Source organism: Leucoraja erinacea, chromosome 6 (assembly GCF_028641065.1).
Source record: "Leucoraja erinacea ecotype New England chromosome 6, Leri_hhj_1, whole genome shotgun sequence".
NCBI lineage: Eukaryota > Metazoa > Chordata > Chondrichthyes > Rajiformes > Rajidae > Leucoraja > Leucoraja erinaceus.
In genome coordinates this window covers 44,513,542-44,530,605 of record NC_073382.1, presented here as the reverse complement: position 1 = coordinate 44,530,605, position 17,064 = coordinate 44,513,542, and the positions used below count along the sequence as shown (strand labels likewise).

Genomic DNA, 17,064 nt, shown 5'->3' with positions numbered 1-17,064 from the left:
TGAATTGCAGACTTCAAGCAGTCATTGTATGCAAAGGATATGCAACAAAATACTGAACATGATTAGTTTCATTCACATGACATTGCGGTGTCCCAAACATTATGGTGCCCTGAAATGGGGGGGGGGTCTATGTATAAACACTGCTGTAATTTCCACGTGGTGAAACTGTAGATTGGCTATTGCATTCTAGCCAATCATAGTGCTTGTTAATAGTAGCCCTGACTAGTACGTGCTTTATAATATTAAGAACTCGGCTACGTCAGGCAGTAGATGTAGCAGCTCGGAGCTGTGACGTACTGCAGATCCTATGCTGTAAGTGCTTTAATAAAAATGTGTTGTATCTTAACGTGTTTTTTCGGTCACCTTGTTACATAGTGTCAGAAGTGGGATTCAAACCCACGCCTCCAATTGGAGACCAGAAGAGGTAAAATGTAGATACATTTTACTGAAACCAAAATGACCTTTTATTAAAATCTGACAATGTGTACTCTAACCATATGTGATTTTATCTATTACAAATCTCAAATTGTGGAGTACAGAGGCAAATAAATAAATGATGGATCTTTGTCCCAAACATTATAGAGGGCACTGTAGGTCAAGATTGTGATTTATTGGCCAGGCTGTCAAGGATCCAATTGCATAATGGGGTGCCGAGTCCTCAGTCCAGGAGTTTGGAGATGAGTTTGGTTGGAATAATGATGTTGAAGATTAATCAGTAGTCAATAGATAGGAGTCTGATGTAGGTGTCCTTGTTATTCAGATATTGCAGGGATGAATGGAGGGCCAGGGCAATTGTGTCTGTTCTGGATCTTTTGCAACGGTAGGTGAATTCCAATGGATCTAGCATGTCTGGGTGGCTGGAGTTGATGTTCCAGCCTCTCTAAGCACTTGATGGTGATGGTGGTGGTCAGAATCACTGGATGGTAGCATGATACCTTGTTTTTGTGATTCCTGCCAGGTTGTGGCAAATGACCATAATTACTCCCACATGTTCATGCAAGGGTAAGTTAAATAAATGTGATTGAGTTTGAAATCATTTTCATTGAATTTCCTCCTTAGTTCAGAGATTCTGAAGTAAATATGGGTCTGCTATTTTTTTGGGAACTTTTTTGTGGAGCTGTTCTGTAATGTGCATCACAATGGTATTATAGCGGCGCCTAGTGGTTAAGCCACTCTTGCCATGCGAATCCTCGGCAGTCATGGGAAGGAGTCACGGGATATAAGGGTGTATTCTAGTATATAAGAACTGACCTTCTTGAGAATTAGAATTAGATCCTTTATTTGTCATTCAGACCTTATGGTCTGAACAAAATGTTGTTACCTGCAGCCATACATACAATAATAAACAGCAGAACAGACAGTAAACACAAATTAACATCCACCACAGTGAGTCCACCAAGCACCTCCTCACTGTGATGGAGGCAAAAATCTTAGGGCTGCTGTCTCTTCCCTCCTCTTCTCCCTCTGCGCTGAGGCGATACCCCACCGGGCGATGGTAAGTCGGTCCCACGGCTCACCGAGCTCTGCGAACGGGCCGGTTCAAACTCCGCGGCCCGGGGGTGGTCGAAGCTGCCGCCCTCCAGTCCAGCGGACGCAGCTGTTGACGATATCGTCCACTGGCCCGCGGCCGAACCCCGAACTCAGGCCGCCGCCGCCAGAACGCCATCTCAGCCACCGGAGCACCGTTCCAGCTCCGAGCAGGGTCGCCCTCACGTGAGCGCCGTTACCCTCGAGCCAGGCCGCCCTCACGGGAGTGCCGTTACCCTCGAGCCAGGCCACCCTCACGGGAGCGTCGTTACCCTTGAGCTGGGCTGCCCTCACGGGAGCGCCGTTACCCTCGAGCCAGGCCGCCCTCACGGGAGCGCCGTTACCCTCGAGCCAGGCCGCCCTCACGGGAGCGCCGTTACCCTCGAGCCAGGGCCGCCCTCACGGGAGCGCCGTTACCCTCGAGCCAGGCCGCCCTCACGGGAGCGCCGTTACCCTCGAGCTGGGCCACCCCGACGGGAGCGCCGTTACCCTTGAGCCAGGCCGCCCTCAAGGGAGCGCCGTTACCCTCGAGCCAGGCCGCCCTCACGGGAGCGCCGTTACCCACGAGCCGGGCCGCCCTCACGGGAGCGGCGTTACCCTCGAGCCAGGCCGCCCTCACGGGAGCGTCGTTACCCTTGAGCTGGGCTGCCCTCACGGGAGCGCCGTTATCCTCGAGCTGGGCCGCCCACACGGGAGCACCGTTACCCTTGAGCCAGGCCGCCCTCAAGGGAGCGCCGTTACCCTCGAGCCAGGCCGCCCTCACGGGAGCGCCGTTACCAGGCCACCCTCACGGGAGCGCCATTACTCTCGAGCTGGGCCGCCCTCACGGGAGCGCCGTTACCCACGAGCCGGGCCGCCTTAACGGGAGTGTCTCAGCCCCTCATGGGAGCGCCGTTCCAGCCCCGAGCTGGGCCGCCCTCACGGGAGCGAGTCCTGACGGGCTCTGCCTCCGGAGCCTCGAGGTCGCCAGCTTCGCCATTAGGCCTCAGCGCAGACAGAGGCCTAAGAGGCAGAGAAGGGGGATACGACAAGAAAGTCGCATTCCCCCGAAGGAAGAGACAGAAAGCCCTGTTTCAACCCCCCCCCACACATATCACAAACCTAAAAACCAAAAACTTAACTAAACAAGACGAAAAAAACAACACAAAAAAGTAAAACCAAACGGACTGCAGGCGAGCAGCGCCGCCACTTCCGGAACCACCTCGCTCTCTTCCGCTTCCTCTCTCTTCATGAGAGTGTCCTGCCATCTCAGCAGGATCCCAACTGAGTCCATGAGGCAACAGCTTCTCAGCAACAGCAATGACTATTATGTTAGAGTACTAAACGTGCATGTATTTCTAACCTACAATGTATGAATAAAGAATCCATTTATTCACGATGTTTGTGCCACTACATTGGTGACCCGACGTTCCAAAACGGGTATTTTGGATTTCAAATTGGTGGTGACCTGATGTCTGCAGCCGACAGCCCAGCCCAGCTCTACTGTAATTAATGCTATGTATGCAGCCATCAAATCTGCGCGGCAACCGATCGCCGTCTTGGGCCCTGCCTATGCCTGGTCAAGCTGATCGCAGGCCGCCAGGGTCGCCCGCCCTCGTCCCTAGCCCACCGCAGCAGCCAGCGGCGCCGCAGCCTCGGCCCTCGCTTTCTCTCCCGCAGGATCTTTACCCCCCCCCAGTGGCTGCGCGTGTAGCAGCCCTCCGTCCCCAGCATCACCGACTACCGCCTGACTGCCTCGGGAGTGGGGAGCGAGACGGGCCCGTCCATTACCGCGCCGGCCGCTGCTCAAGGCCTAGCCACTCGATAGGGCGGGCCTACCTGGGGCGGCTGCCTGAAGACGTCCTTCTTCTCCTCGCGCAGCACGGATTTCTCCACAGCGGCTACAAAAATGTCCGCCGCAGTGACTACAAAAATGGCACTGCAGCGACTACAAAAATGGTCCTTTGATGTTGATTTGAAGCAGTTTATAAGCTTTCCTGCTCTAAAGGCAATAAAATCATTTCTTAATATTACAATATTGTGGATCCTACAATTGTGGATACGTTTTATTTCATTGGTCAGCATTAGCAGTTATGTCAAAAAACAATATTTCGCCTGATTAAATGTTAATGCTGGTGAATATCAGGGATATTTGTGCAGGATTTGGAATACTTGAACTTGAATTGTCACTATCAATTGTGCATGGGTCAGTGTTAATTGCAGGCTATGCAACAGAAATTATGGTGTTGGCTTTTGCTTCTGTTATACCATGAAACTAACAGAAGCTGCACACACAGTGCAACTCTGAAGTCCTGAAGATGCTGTCAGTGATTCTGCTCTGGATGTTGTACTGTTTATAGCATTATACATTGCAAAAGGGAGAAATGGTTTTGGCTGCTGATTACTTGTGAATTTCAAACTAATCTTGCTGTGAAACACAAAAAAACCTTGCACTTAGTTATATTGGGGTCTGCAAGTATTTAGGAGGCCAAGCTATGTGTTGTTCAACAAGCTAACTTGCCCTGTATGTATTAAGGTTTTTCCACATGAATTGTTGAAAATATAATATTTCAATAGGAAAAAAAATATCTTATTGTTCACGGAGGTATTTAATGATTATAGTTGGTCTTTTTCTGAATCAGCAAGTGAGCCTTGTCAATGAAAGTTAGTGTAGTGTCCATGTATGATTGATGTCATTAAAATCTTCAATGAAAAAGCAGCTTTCGTTCGTCTTTTCTTAACATTTCAATTGATTGTTTTAAAATGCCAATGTGAGGTATTAATATATTTTTTAATGTTTGGGGCATTTCTCAGAACAAGATTCTTAATTGAGTTTAGTTTAATGTCACATAGATATTCAGAGGGCATTTGAAATGCCAGTGAAAGTTTATTGCAAAAAATGTAAAAAACAGTGATGCAGGATGAAAAGTATTGGTGCGAATAAAAGATTGGCAGGCTAACGAGGAAACAAAGTAAACGATTACGTGATGAACATGGATATATAATCTTAATTTTGGAACGCGGTTTAAGGTTTGTGGCATTTCAAAGAAGTGGCACTTCTGAAATGGATAAAGTAACAGCTAATTTTTTTTTAAAGTATAAAATAAATGATTATTGGATGAGATGAACTGGATGGTAGATTTTACTGCGATGGGATTAGAGTCATGCACCACGGCAATAGCAGGGCTCCCACTTAACTTTTTTCCCCTGTTGCTAGCCGGGCAACCTCGGCAGCTTTTTAGGTTGCCAAATGACAGGGCTTGCCTGTTTAAACCTTATTTAGGTTGCCAAATAAGATGGCTTGCATGTGCGATAATGTGATCGGACGAAGTGCGTAGTTACCAGTCGGAATTATGGTCAATGAAGCATTCACATATTATTTCTGCTTAAAGTTGCAAACTAAACATATTCATCAATCAAGACATGATATATATATATATATATACCACAATGACATGGAGCAAAATTACAATACAGCATCTCATCTCTTTTTACATGTTGCAATGAATGCAATTTCTATTATCTCTTTCCACTTCCAAACAAAATTCCCCCCCACCCCTCCCGATATCAGTCTGAAGAAGGATCTCGACCCGAAACGTCGCCTATTCCTTCACTCCATAGATGTTGCCTCATCTGATTTTCTCCAGCTTTGTCTACCAACAGGATCCCATCACTGGCCACATCTTTCCATCTCCTCCCCTGTTGGCTTTCTGCAGAGACCGCTCCCTCCGTAACTCCCTCCCTCCCCCCCTCGCCTGGCACTTTCCCTTGCAACTGCAGGAAATGCTACACTTATCGCTTTACTTCCCCCCCCCCTTGACTCCATTCAAAGACCCAAGCAGTCTTTCCAGATGCGGCAGAGGTTCACCTGCCCCCCTCCAATCTTTCACCTGCACCTCCTCCAATCTCATCTATTGCATCCGCTGATCTGGGTGTCAACTGCTCTACATTGGTGAGACCAAGCACAGGCTTGGCGATAGCTTCGCCCAATATCTCTGCTCGGTTCGCAATAACCAATCTGATCTCCCGGTGGCTCAGCACTTCAACTCTCCCTCCCATTCCGAATCCAACCTTTCTGTCTTGGGCCTCCTCCATGGCCAGAGTGAGACCACCGCAAATTGGAGGAGCAGCACCTCCTATTTCGCTTGGGCAGTTTACACCGCAGCGGAGTTTGTTGGGGAGTTCATAGTTTTCTTGGCTTTGAATCGCAATGTTCTAGATTTGGATTGCTCTCTAATATTTAACTAAACGAGGTAATACTACTTTTGCCTATTGTATTAGAAATTATTTTTAACTGAAATTCCTTTTGTGTAAAGCCCTTCTGGGGCTGTGTGTTCACTGAGCCTTCATTCAGTGACAGGACAATAAAAAATGCTACAGGTTTTTCTTATTGCTAGAGAAATAGTGACCATTATTATTGCGATCAATAACTTAGAATAGAAATGACAAGAAATATCTATGATGTTTGGCAGATTTATTGCACAGTTAATCTTCATTACACGGCTCAAACTCTCGAAGGTGATTGGTAGTCTTTGTCTTATTATCTAACTGGATTTAAAAGAAATCTGATCTGAATATTGCATTGTTTTGGAACAATTGAAATTTTGATGTCCTGTAGTTCTCTGAAGAAATGGTCAAATTGAAGTTGTTTTATTACTCTTCTCGTATGCAGTATTAGATCTAGCCTGCCCAGCATCCCCCTAATGTTCAGGCTCTTGAATCCTGTCAAAAAGTAATCTGTGTTCTTTCTAGTTAAATGGCATTTTTCCCATAGTAGGGTGGCCATAACTGAGCACAGTACTCGTTCCTTATTGTTCAATATTCAATTCCCTGCTGAAAGCTTCCATCAGTCTATCTCTGACACCACTTCCAGGTAACTATGTGCTTGTAGAGCAGAGGGATCTAGGAGTACAACACTCCCCAGGGCCCTAATGTTCACCTTGTGGTCCTGTCCTGGTTTGATTTCCCAAATGTAACACTTCATGCTTATCTGAATTACACTCTATTAGCCATTCTGCCTTGTCCGGCTGATCAAAATTTGTGACGGCCATCTTCACATTCTACGATACAACCTATTTTTATGCCATCTGCAAATGTACTAAATATGCCTTGTACATTCTCATCCAAATCATTGATAAAGGTGGCCTTGCACCAACCTCTGAGACACAACATTAGTTGCGGGCCTCCAGTCCGAAAAACAACTTAATGGAAGTGATTCTCCTCAGCCTCTGACAGGCCATAGAAAAAAAGAATCCAAATTTGCCAAATGTCACCGTGGAGCTAATATCTGCTAACCCAGGCAGCATCCTGGTAAACCTCTTCTGCAGCCTCCCCAAAACCTCTGCTTCTTTCCTGTAATGGGGTGACCAGTACTCTATGCAATCCTCTATACATTTGCATCATGACTTTCTGACTCTTGTACTCAGTGCCCCAATTTATGAAGGGAAGTACATCATGTGCTTTCTTTACTATTTGGTATCTACTGGTATTGCCATTTTCAGTGAGCTATGAAATTGAATTCCAAGATCCCATTACATTAATTCAGCTAAGAGAGCCACTTCATAAATTTTCGGCCTCCTATCCCACATCTAGAAAGAGCAAGATGTGCCAGGAGATCTCTGATACTGCAGTTGTGAGTGTCTTCAGAAAAGCAGACAAATCCAAACTGTTTTAATTACAGAGGGATCTTTCTAGTATGTATCACATACATTGTAAGTACAGGTCCACCTCTGATTTTCTGGCAGATAGTAAACCAGCACCTCCTTTAATACGGACAAAATTTCCCGAGCGCAATTATTTTGAGCTCTCTTGAAATCTCCTCCCCGCAGGTCCTCCTGAAATTGTTGCACTTAGGCCGGGTGAGGAGACCAATCTAGACCTAGGATAGAACAAAATGCAAAGTAAATCAGCGAGATAGGCAGCATCTCTGGAGAGAAGGAATGAGTGACGTTTCGAGTCGAGATCGTTCTTCAGAATCAATCTAGACCCCATCAGGACTTCCATGCCGATCAGCGGGTTAAATTTGGCCCCTGCGGCCAGGGCTCTGGAACTCCGGCCCGCTGGAGCCGGCAGACCTGTTCGTATAGCTAACTTCCGAGACTGACTTTTCAGGTCGGTATTTTGGTCCCTGGGTGACCTTGGCGAATGGTTTCAGTACCTTTTGAATTCCTCTCAGAAGCTGTGACCTCTGTCTGTCTGGCAAAACTGATAATCCAGAAAGGCTCTGGAACAGGGAGTGCCGGAAAATCGGTGGTGGATATGTATTTTCTTCAACTGCCTCCTAGTGGCCAAGGAGATTGCTTTCTGTATCACTGGATTTTTAGAGGCACAGTGGACATGATCAGTGGATGCGATCTCGCTGGCCCTCCACTCCCCTCTGGACCACTTGGACAATAAAAACTCAAATGTCAAGCTGTTATTCATTGATTACAGCTCAGCATTTTATACAATCATCCCCTCCAAGCTTATTACCAAACTCGCAGAACTGGGTCTCTGCACATCCCGCTGCATTGGATCCTCGACTTCCTCATTCACAGACCACATTCTGTTCGTATTGGTGGAAATGTGTCAGACTCAATAACAATCAGCACGGGAGCACCTCAAGGCTGCGTGCTCAGCCCCCTGCTGTACTCACTCTATACCCATGACTGCGTAGCCGGTCATAGTGCGAACTCCATCAACAAGTTCGCTGACGACACCACTGTTGTGGGATGTATCACTGATGGGGATGAGTCACAGAGTATAGAAGAGAGAGCGAGCGACTGTCCATATGGTGCCAGCACAATAACCTGGCCCTCAACACCAGTAAAACCAAGGAACTGATTGTGGACTTTGGAAGGAGTAAGATGGGGACCCACAGTCCCGTTTATATCAACGGGTCGATGGTTGAAAGGGTCAAGAGCTTCAAATTTCTGGGCGTGCACATCTCTGAAGATCTTTCCTGGTCCGAGAACACTGATTCAATTTATTAAGAAAGCACATCAGCGCCTCTACTTCCTGAGAAGATTACGGAGAGTTGGTTTGTCAAGGAGGACTCTAACTTCTACAGGTGTACAGTAGAGAGCATGCTGACCGGTTGCATCGTGGCTTGGTTCGGCAACTTGAGCGCCCTGGAGAGGGAAAGACTACAAAAAGTAGTAAACACTGCCCAGTCCACCATCGGCTCTGACCTCCCTGCCATCGAGGGGATCTATCGCAGTCGCTGCCTCAAAAAGGCTGGCACACCATCAAGGACCCACGCCATCCTGGCCACACACTCATCTCCCTGCTACCTTCAGGTAGAAGGTACAGGAGCCTGAAGTCTGCAACAACCAGGTTCAGGAATAGCTACTTCCCCACAGCCATCATGCTATTAAACTTGGCTCGGACAAAACTCTGAACATCAATAGCCCATTATCTGTTATTTGCACTTGATCAGTTATTCGTGTGTATATATTTATATAATGGTATATGGACACACTGATCTGTTTTGTAGTCATGCCTACTATGTTCTGCTAATTTCATTGTCCTATGACACATGACAATAAACTCTCTTAAATCTTGAACTTGATCTTCATTATTGACAACTCCCAAGAACAGCATTGTTGATTATACTTGGTCTTTTTCATAAAGCTGTGATTGTCAGTTGAGGAGTGTGGGCTATTTATATTAAATTTGGCTGCCCTCGGAAATTCATCTCCATTCTATATTTACTACATGATAACAAGCTGTGATTTTAAACAAGAGGTCCAGAACAAACAGGACTTGTGCAACACCTGCCTCAATCGTTTTCACTCAATAGTGCATCTCATCTCTAGCAAGTTTCCTGCTAGTGTGGATGCAGAATGGTAAATGGGAAAACTGTTAACTTTGTATCCTCCCCAGAAGCTGGGTCTCTTCAACCTTGGTCATTGAGCCATAATAAGTAGACAATTCTTTACATGCTCTTGTTCAGGACCTATGTTCCATGTTATGTTTGATTTGTTTTCAAAGTATATGAGTGAATTTGGCTTGTACAAAATAAACTGCCAGCCGACCAATGCTGCTCCCAGTATTGCTCTCTAAAGGTCCATGACAAGACAGATATGGACCACTTAACCTATCTTGGGATCCACCTGTCAATGAAAGCTGATATCGATAATGAAATTCACAACCCTTAAGTTCATCAGCATAACTATTAGAAGAATATGCATGTTTCACAATCTCAACCTCTAGCCAGCACAATATTTGTACTAAAACAGACTTAGTGAGTCGGGAGCATCTCTGGAGAACATGGGTAGGTGATGTTTCAGGTCGGAACCCTTCTTGAGACTCTGAAGGAGGAGTCTGAAAAATGGTCCCTATGTGAAACATCACCTATCCATGTAACTTATCCATAGATCACTGCCTGAACCACTAAGTTATTCCAGCACTCTCTGTTTTGGTAAATCAGTACCTGCTGTTCCTTGTGTCTCCACAAAACTTGTGGTGATCTCTGCCTGGCTTCTGAGACATGGACTACCTGTAACAGTTCAATGCATTGGAGAAGTACCAGCAACACTTGTTCTATGGAATTCTCAGGACTCACTGGTAGGATAAGTGGACATGTTTCAAATTCTCACAGTCCAATGCCCATGTTTCTAAGTGTTTTTTTGGGCAGGCCATCCCATTCACCTGCCTGACACAAGACTCCTGAAACAATTGTGTTGAGCTCTGACACTACAATAAATTACCAAGAAGGGAAATAATTTGAGTGTTCTGGAAGTCTTTTGTTAAAAATAAATAAATAAATAAATAAAGCATCTCAAGCTTGAGAGAATTTATGTCCCCTGATCCTTCAAAATGGATAAAGAATGTTCACAATTGCACTGAAAATCTTGAGGCCCTTGATTGGGAGCCGAACATAAATATCAGATTATACCCTCCTATCCTGTCGAGCAGCATCTGCTCAACCTGTGATCCAAGTTGCAAGTCCCACATGAAATTTTCACCCAGCAACTTGGAGCTCTTGACCTTCTCCATGTCGGCACTATTAATGCTGATTGGGGCCTGTGTTCCACCTTCGTTCCTGAAGGTGCAGAAATATATATTTTTAATAGATTCTTCTACAATGCAAACACACAATAACTGATTAAATCAGTTGCAAAGTTAAAGTAGATGTTTATAACTACATAAACAAACATAAAACTGTTACTCATAATTGCTTGGTGAAGGGGAAATATCTCATACCCATGAACCTCACACATTCAGTGATAGCAGAACAGTTGTTTGTTACTTTCTGCTTGTACTCGGCTTGTCATAAGGTCATAAGTGATAGGATCAGAATTAGGCAATTCGGCCCATCAAGTCTACTCTGCCATTCAATCATGACTGATCTATCTTTCCCTGCTATCCACATTCTCCTGCCTTCTCCCCATAACCCTTGACACCGGTACTAATCAAGAATCAACCTATCTGTCTTAAAAATAACCATTGACGGCCTCCACAGCCTTCTGTGGCAAAGAATTCCACAGATTTGCCGCCCTCTGACTTGTCCGCATCTCCTTCCTAAAGGAACATCCGTTAATTCTGCAGGGCTTGAAATTAACGGTTGCCCGGGTGCCAATGGCCACCTAAAGTCCCGCCAGGCAACCTAAAAGCCATGCCATTTTGCACGGCTTGGCAAGCACCCGGTACATCTGCCGTTCAACTCTGAGCCGGCACACTCTCTATATCTCTTTCTCTCTGTCACTCTCCGTCTCCGTCCGCCATCCGTGTCCGGGCAGCCGGGTCTCCGCTCTCCGGCCGCTCCTAATCCGCCGGCACGGCCGGCCGCCTTGCACATGCGCACTGCCACTGCCACAGCCTGCACATCCCTCCCCTATACATGCGCACAACCACGGCCAGCACATCATCGGCCGCCCTGCACATGCCATTGTCACGGCAACTGGTCGGCGCCGGGCACTTTCTCCCTCCCCTTGCATTGCGGGAGATCTAGCCACCATTGCGACCGCTGAAACCCAACGCAGAATCACTTCCTGGAGCTGGAGTAACTCCCTGGAGCAACTCTAGCTTCTTGGTTTCCAGGTCCTCCAAAAATATTCCAAATGGAATTTAAACTGGAGGTGTTGGAGGGTCCACCACCAAACTCTGAACAATAACAGCTTATTGCACTTTATCTGTTTTTTTATTGTTTATATATATGGTCTATGGTACATAGACACACTGAACTTTTATCTCCTGTTCTGTATTATGTTTACATATTCTGTTGTGCTGCAGCAAGCAATAATTTCATTGTCCTATCTGGGACACATGACAATAAAACTCTCTTGACTCTTGACTTGGACTTAAGCAAAAGAGGGTTCTTGGGGGGGGGAGAGCTACCTTAAATTTAGTTGCGCCTGGTTGGGTAACTATGGTAGGGTAAAAACTAGGGTGAATGCTTTAACTGTGCGGGGGAACTCCATGGAGCAGCCAACATCTCTTGATTTGAGAAATTGGGTGACGTTTCGGTTAGAGACCTTTCTTTTGACACGCTCTGGTTTTTGTGTTTTTAGTTTAATTTAAAGTTACAGCGTGGAAACAGGCCCTTCGGCCCACTGAGTCCACGCTGACCACTGATCACCCATACACTAGTTCTATCCCACACATTAGCGACGTAAGCCAAGAGTCAAGACCCAGTTAGAACAATGAAATCCTTACTTGCAGCAATAATATATAAACTGAAGATAGACACAAAGCTGGAGTAACTCAACAGGTCAGACAGAATCTCTGGACAAAAGGAAAATATTACGTTTTGGGTTGGGTCTGAAATAGGTTCATGCACACCTTTGGAATGTGGAAGGAAACAAGAGCACCCGGAGAAAACCCATGCAATCAAAGGGAAAAGTAGCAAACTCCATACAGATAGCACCCATATTCAGGATCAATTCCGCGTCTCTGGCACTTTTAGGCAGCAACTTTATGGCCAATGTACTGCCCCATAGTCTTGAATTGAATTAAAACATACAGTAGCTGTAAAGGGGGACATAACGTCACTTAGAGATTTAACATAGAAAACAGGTGCATGAGTAGGCCATTTGGCCCTTCGAGCCTGCACCGCCATTCAATATGATCATGGCTGATCATCCAACTCTGTATCCTGTACCTGCTTTCTCTTCATACCCCCTTATACCTTTAGCCACAAGGGCCTGATCTAACTCCCTCTTAAATATAGCCAATGAACTGGCCTCAACTACCTTCTGTGGCAGAGAATTCCAGAGACTCACCACTCTCTGTGTGAAAAATGGTTTTCTCATCTCGGTCCTAAAAGACTTTCCCCTTATCCTTAAACTGTGACCCCTTGTTCTGGACTTCCCCAACATCGGGAACAATCTTCCTGCATCTAGCCTGTCCAACCGCTTAAGAATTTTGTAAGTTTCTATAAGATCCCCCCCTCAATCTTCTAAATTCTAGCGAGTACAAGCCGAGTCTATCCAGTCTTTCTTCATATGAAAGTCCTGACATCCCAGGAATCAGTCTGGTGAACCTTACCTGTACTCCCTCTATGGCAAGAATGTCTTTCCTCAGATTAGGAGACCAAAACCGCACACAATACTCCAGGTGTGGTCTCACCAAAACCCTGCACAACTGCAGTAGAACCTCCCTGCTCCTATACTCAAATCCTTTTGCTATGAATGCTAACATACCATTTGCTTTCTTCACTGCCTGCTGCACCTGCATGCCTACTTTCAATGACTGGTGTACTATGACACCGAGGTCTCGTTGCATCTCCCCTTTTCCTAATCGGCCACCATTCAGATAATAGTCTACTTTCCTGTTTTTGCCACCAAAGTGGATAACCTCACAGTTACCCACAATATACTGCATCTGCCGTGCATTTGCCCACTCACCCAGCCTATCCAAGTCACTTTGCATCCTCCTCACAGCTAACATTGCCCCCCAGCTTCGTGTCATCCGCAAACTTGGAGATGTTGCATTCAATTACCTCGTGCAAATCATTAATATGTATTGTAAATAGCTGGGGTCCCAGCACTGAGCCTTGTGGCACCCCACTAGTCACTGCCTGCTATTCTGACTGAAAATTGATATTTTCTTTTTTTTAGTAACCAAAGTTATCAACGTATAATCTTTTGTATGTTGGAAAACAAAATATAGCGGCACAGCTGGTAGGCTTGCTGCCTCACACGCCAGAGATATGTGTTGTGTGGTGGACAAAAAAGCTAAAGAAATTCAGCGGGTGAGGCAGCATCTATGGTGCAAAGGAATAGGCGACGTTTCAGGTCGAGACGCTTCTTCAGGCTGATGTCGGGGGGGGGGAAGAAAGGAAGAGGCGGAGACAATAGGCTGTGGGAGAGCTGGGAATGGGAGGGAAAGGAGGGAGAAAGCAAGGACTGCCTGAAATTGGAGAAGCCAATGTTCATACTGCTGGGGTGTAAACAACCCAAGGGAAATATGAGGGCCTCCTCCTCTGGCCATGGAGGAGGCCCAGGACAGAAAGGTCGGATTCGGAATGGGCGGGGGAGTTGAAGTGCAGAGCCAACGAGAGAACAGGTTGGTTATTGCAAACTGAGTGGAGGTGCTGTGCGAAGCGATCACCAAGCCTGCGCTTGGTCTCACCGAGGTCGATCATACACTGAATAATCCAACCACATTTTTTGTTTGGAAGTGGAAAGAAATAATAGAAATTGCATTCATTGCAACGTGTAAAAAGAGTTGAGATACTGTATTATAAGAGTTGAGATACTGTATTATAATTTTGCTGCATGTCATTGTGGTATATATCATGTCTTGATTGGTGAATATGTTTAGTTTGTGACTTTATATTGAAGCGGAAATAATATGTGAATGCTTCATTGAGCATAATTCCGACACATTATCGCACGCATCATGCAAGCCATCTTAAATGACCACCTAAACTGTCATTTGGCAATCTAAAAAGCTGCCTAGGTTGCCTGGCTGGAAACAGAGAAAAAAAGTTAAGTGAGAGCCGTCTGATGCTATGACCCCTGGTCCTAGACTCTCCCACTAGTGGAAACATCCTCTCCCTATCCACTCTTTCAAAGTCTTTCACTATTCGGTAAGTTTCAATTAGGTCCTCCCTCATCCTTCTAAGCTCCAGTGAGTACAGGCCCAGTACCGTCAAACACTCATCATATGTTAACAGTTAACCCACTCATTCCTGGGATCATTCTTGTAAACCTCAGAACCATCACGTATTTCCTCAGATATGGTGCCCAAAATTACTCAATACTCCAAATGGGGCCTGACTAGCTCCTTATAGAGCCTCAGCATTACATCCCTGTTTTTATATTCTAGCTCTCTTGAAATTGTGTTTGCCTTTCTTGCCTTCTTGTGCCAGTGTGGCGATTCTGATGTTATCTGTGAGCCACTTGGTTTTCTGCTTTACACAAAAGCATATTTCATCTGACATGAACAAATTCATTAAATTGAAAATAAGTTACTAGCCGAGATTTCCAGGAAACTTTTTAAAAAATGACCACTGAAAATAATGATGTAGCAGTTAGCCCAGCAACATGTTTGGAATTATGTGGTGTTTACCAACAATGCCAGCATTTATTGCCTGATCCCAGAGCACTTGTTCTATTAATACTTTACTAAAAATGAGTCCTTAATTTGCATAAAATTAAATGACATGGTCGACCCGATACCTTTGCTTTAGAATGTTAAAGCATCAACAATTTTGTGTATTAGTTTATAAACATTTTACAGTGGGTTAAGCTGACAGCTATAGTACAATGGAAATGCAAAATCTCCAAGAAATAAATGCTTTAAAAAAAAAAAAAGATTTGTAGATTTGCACAAGATGCAGACCAAAGAATTACTGCGTTGACTAAAATGTAGGAGCAATGTATTGCACAGCTGCTAGTATTTTCTAACCAAGAAATATTTGTGATTTTTACTTGACTGCAATAAACAACCCTGAAATGAAAAAAAAGGCAGGCAAAATATGTCACTGATGTTCAGTTGCTTGTGCTTTCTATGAACTTGAATGAAGTACATCCTTTTTGTGAGTCCCGTTGAAAATATTGAATTCATTAGCCACTTTGAACTTCAGTAAATGAAACAAACGTAAGGAGATGTATCTTTTTTAATTGGGGAAAAATGCATTATGGAATTCTGTGCATAACCGCACGTAAGTAGGTACAGTTCAACCAAATTTGTATTTTTGAAATCTAGCCCCTAGCGTTTAAGAAATTTAGAAAAAACATTTTCAGCTTGTGTTACTAAAAATATATTGAGCATTAGAAATTAAAATTATTGACCTTGTTTCTCACAGCATTAAAATAATCTTGGAATAGAACCAAGATTATTCCAATGCTGTGAGAAATAAGGTCAATAATTTAAATTCTTAATCTTCTAAGTATTTTTAGCCCAGCGAGAAAGTTAATTTATACAATTTACAGCCTTTGAAGTAATTACAGCCAGTGGATGTAACTATTCTACAGTACCCTCCATAATGTTTGGGCCAAAAACCCGTCATTTATTTATATAGCCGGTGTATGGTATGTATGCATTCCTAGGTCAGGACGTTAAATATAAGATATGCAGAAAGGAACTGCAGATGCTAGTTTAAACCGAAGATAGGCACAAAAAGCTGGAGTAACTTAGCGGGTCAGGCAGCATCTCTAGAAGGGTCTCGACCCAAATGTCACCTATTCCCTTTCTCCAGAGATGTTGCCTGACTTGCTGTGTTACTCCAGCTTTTTCTGTCCTATCCTATATGAGTCGGGAAGTATCTTTATAAATTAAAGGTCATCTTTCCCCATGGGAGAAAAATACAATTATTGTTATGTTCTGTTCATTTTTACAGGTGAGGAGAGGTGAATTTTTACCATGGCTCACACGAAGTCCAAGGCCAATGATGGAAAAATTATATACCCACCTGGGGTTAAGGAAATCTCTGACAAAATATCGAAGGAGGAAATGGTTCGAAGACTAAAGGTTTGTTTTTTTTAAATGTACTATGCAATTTGCTTTCCTTGTGTTACAGCAGTGATTACAACAATGATCATATATCAAAGTTAATTAGCTGTGAATGTTCCAAACATTAGAGGTTATGCGACATATGACAATAAAACACCCTGTTTTATATATATATATGTATGTATGTGTATATATATATATATATATTATAAAAATGATCTATGAGAGGCATAGATCGAGTATGTTTCCCATGGTAGGGATGTCCAAAACTAGAGTACGTCGATTCAGAGTGAGATGGTGATGGAGGCAGAATAGTAACAACATTGAAGAGACATCTTGACAGGTACTTGAATAAGCAGGGCATAGAGGTAAGTGAAGTTGATGTAGGTAAGGGGGCTTGGTATAAATGGGTATGATGGTCAGCATAGATGTGATGTGCTGAAGGATCTCGGTGAGAAGGGAAAGATCAGGTCAGAAGTGAAACAATTAATAGAAACCCAAGGAGTAAATCTTTCACTTGGGGTGGTAGGTACATACCATAATATTTTTAGCCCAGCGAGAAAGTTAAGTTGTACAATTTACAGCCTTTGAAGTAATTACAGCCAGTGGATGTAACTATTCCACAGTACCCTCCATAATGTTTGGGACATAGACCCGTCATTTATTTATGTACCT

At 44.5% G+C, this 17,064-nt stretch overlaps 1 protein-coding gene across 5 annotated transcripts in view; it reads left to right on the top strand.

Moving 5' to 3' along the window:
- pds5b (PDS5 cohesin associated factor B) overlaps nt 1–17,064 on the top strand; it is a 153,574-nt gene that overhangs the window by 17,729 nt on the left and 118,781 nt on the right. For all 5 annotated transcript variants that reach the window (XM_055636850.1, XM_055636851.1, XM_055636853.1 and 2 more), the window contains one exon: nt 16,277–16,407. In XM_055636850.1, coding sequence (XP_055492825.1) covers nt 16,300–16,407 — 108 coding nt within the window. In that variant the 5' untranslated portion in view covers nt 16,277–16,299. The remainder of the gene's footprint in view (nt 1–16,276; nt 16,408–17,064) is intronic.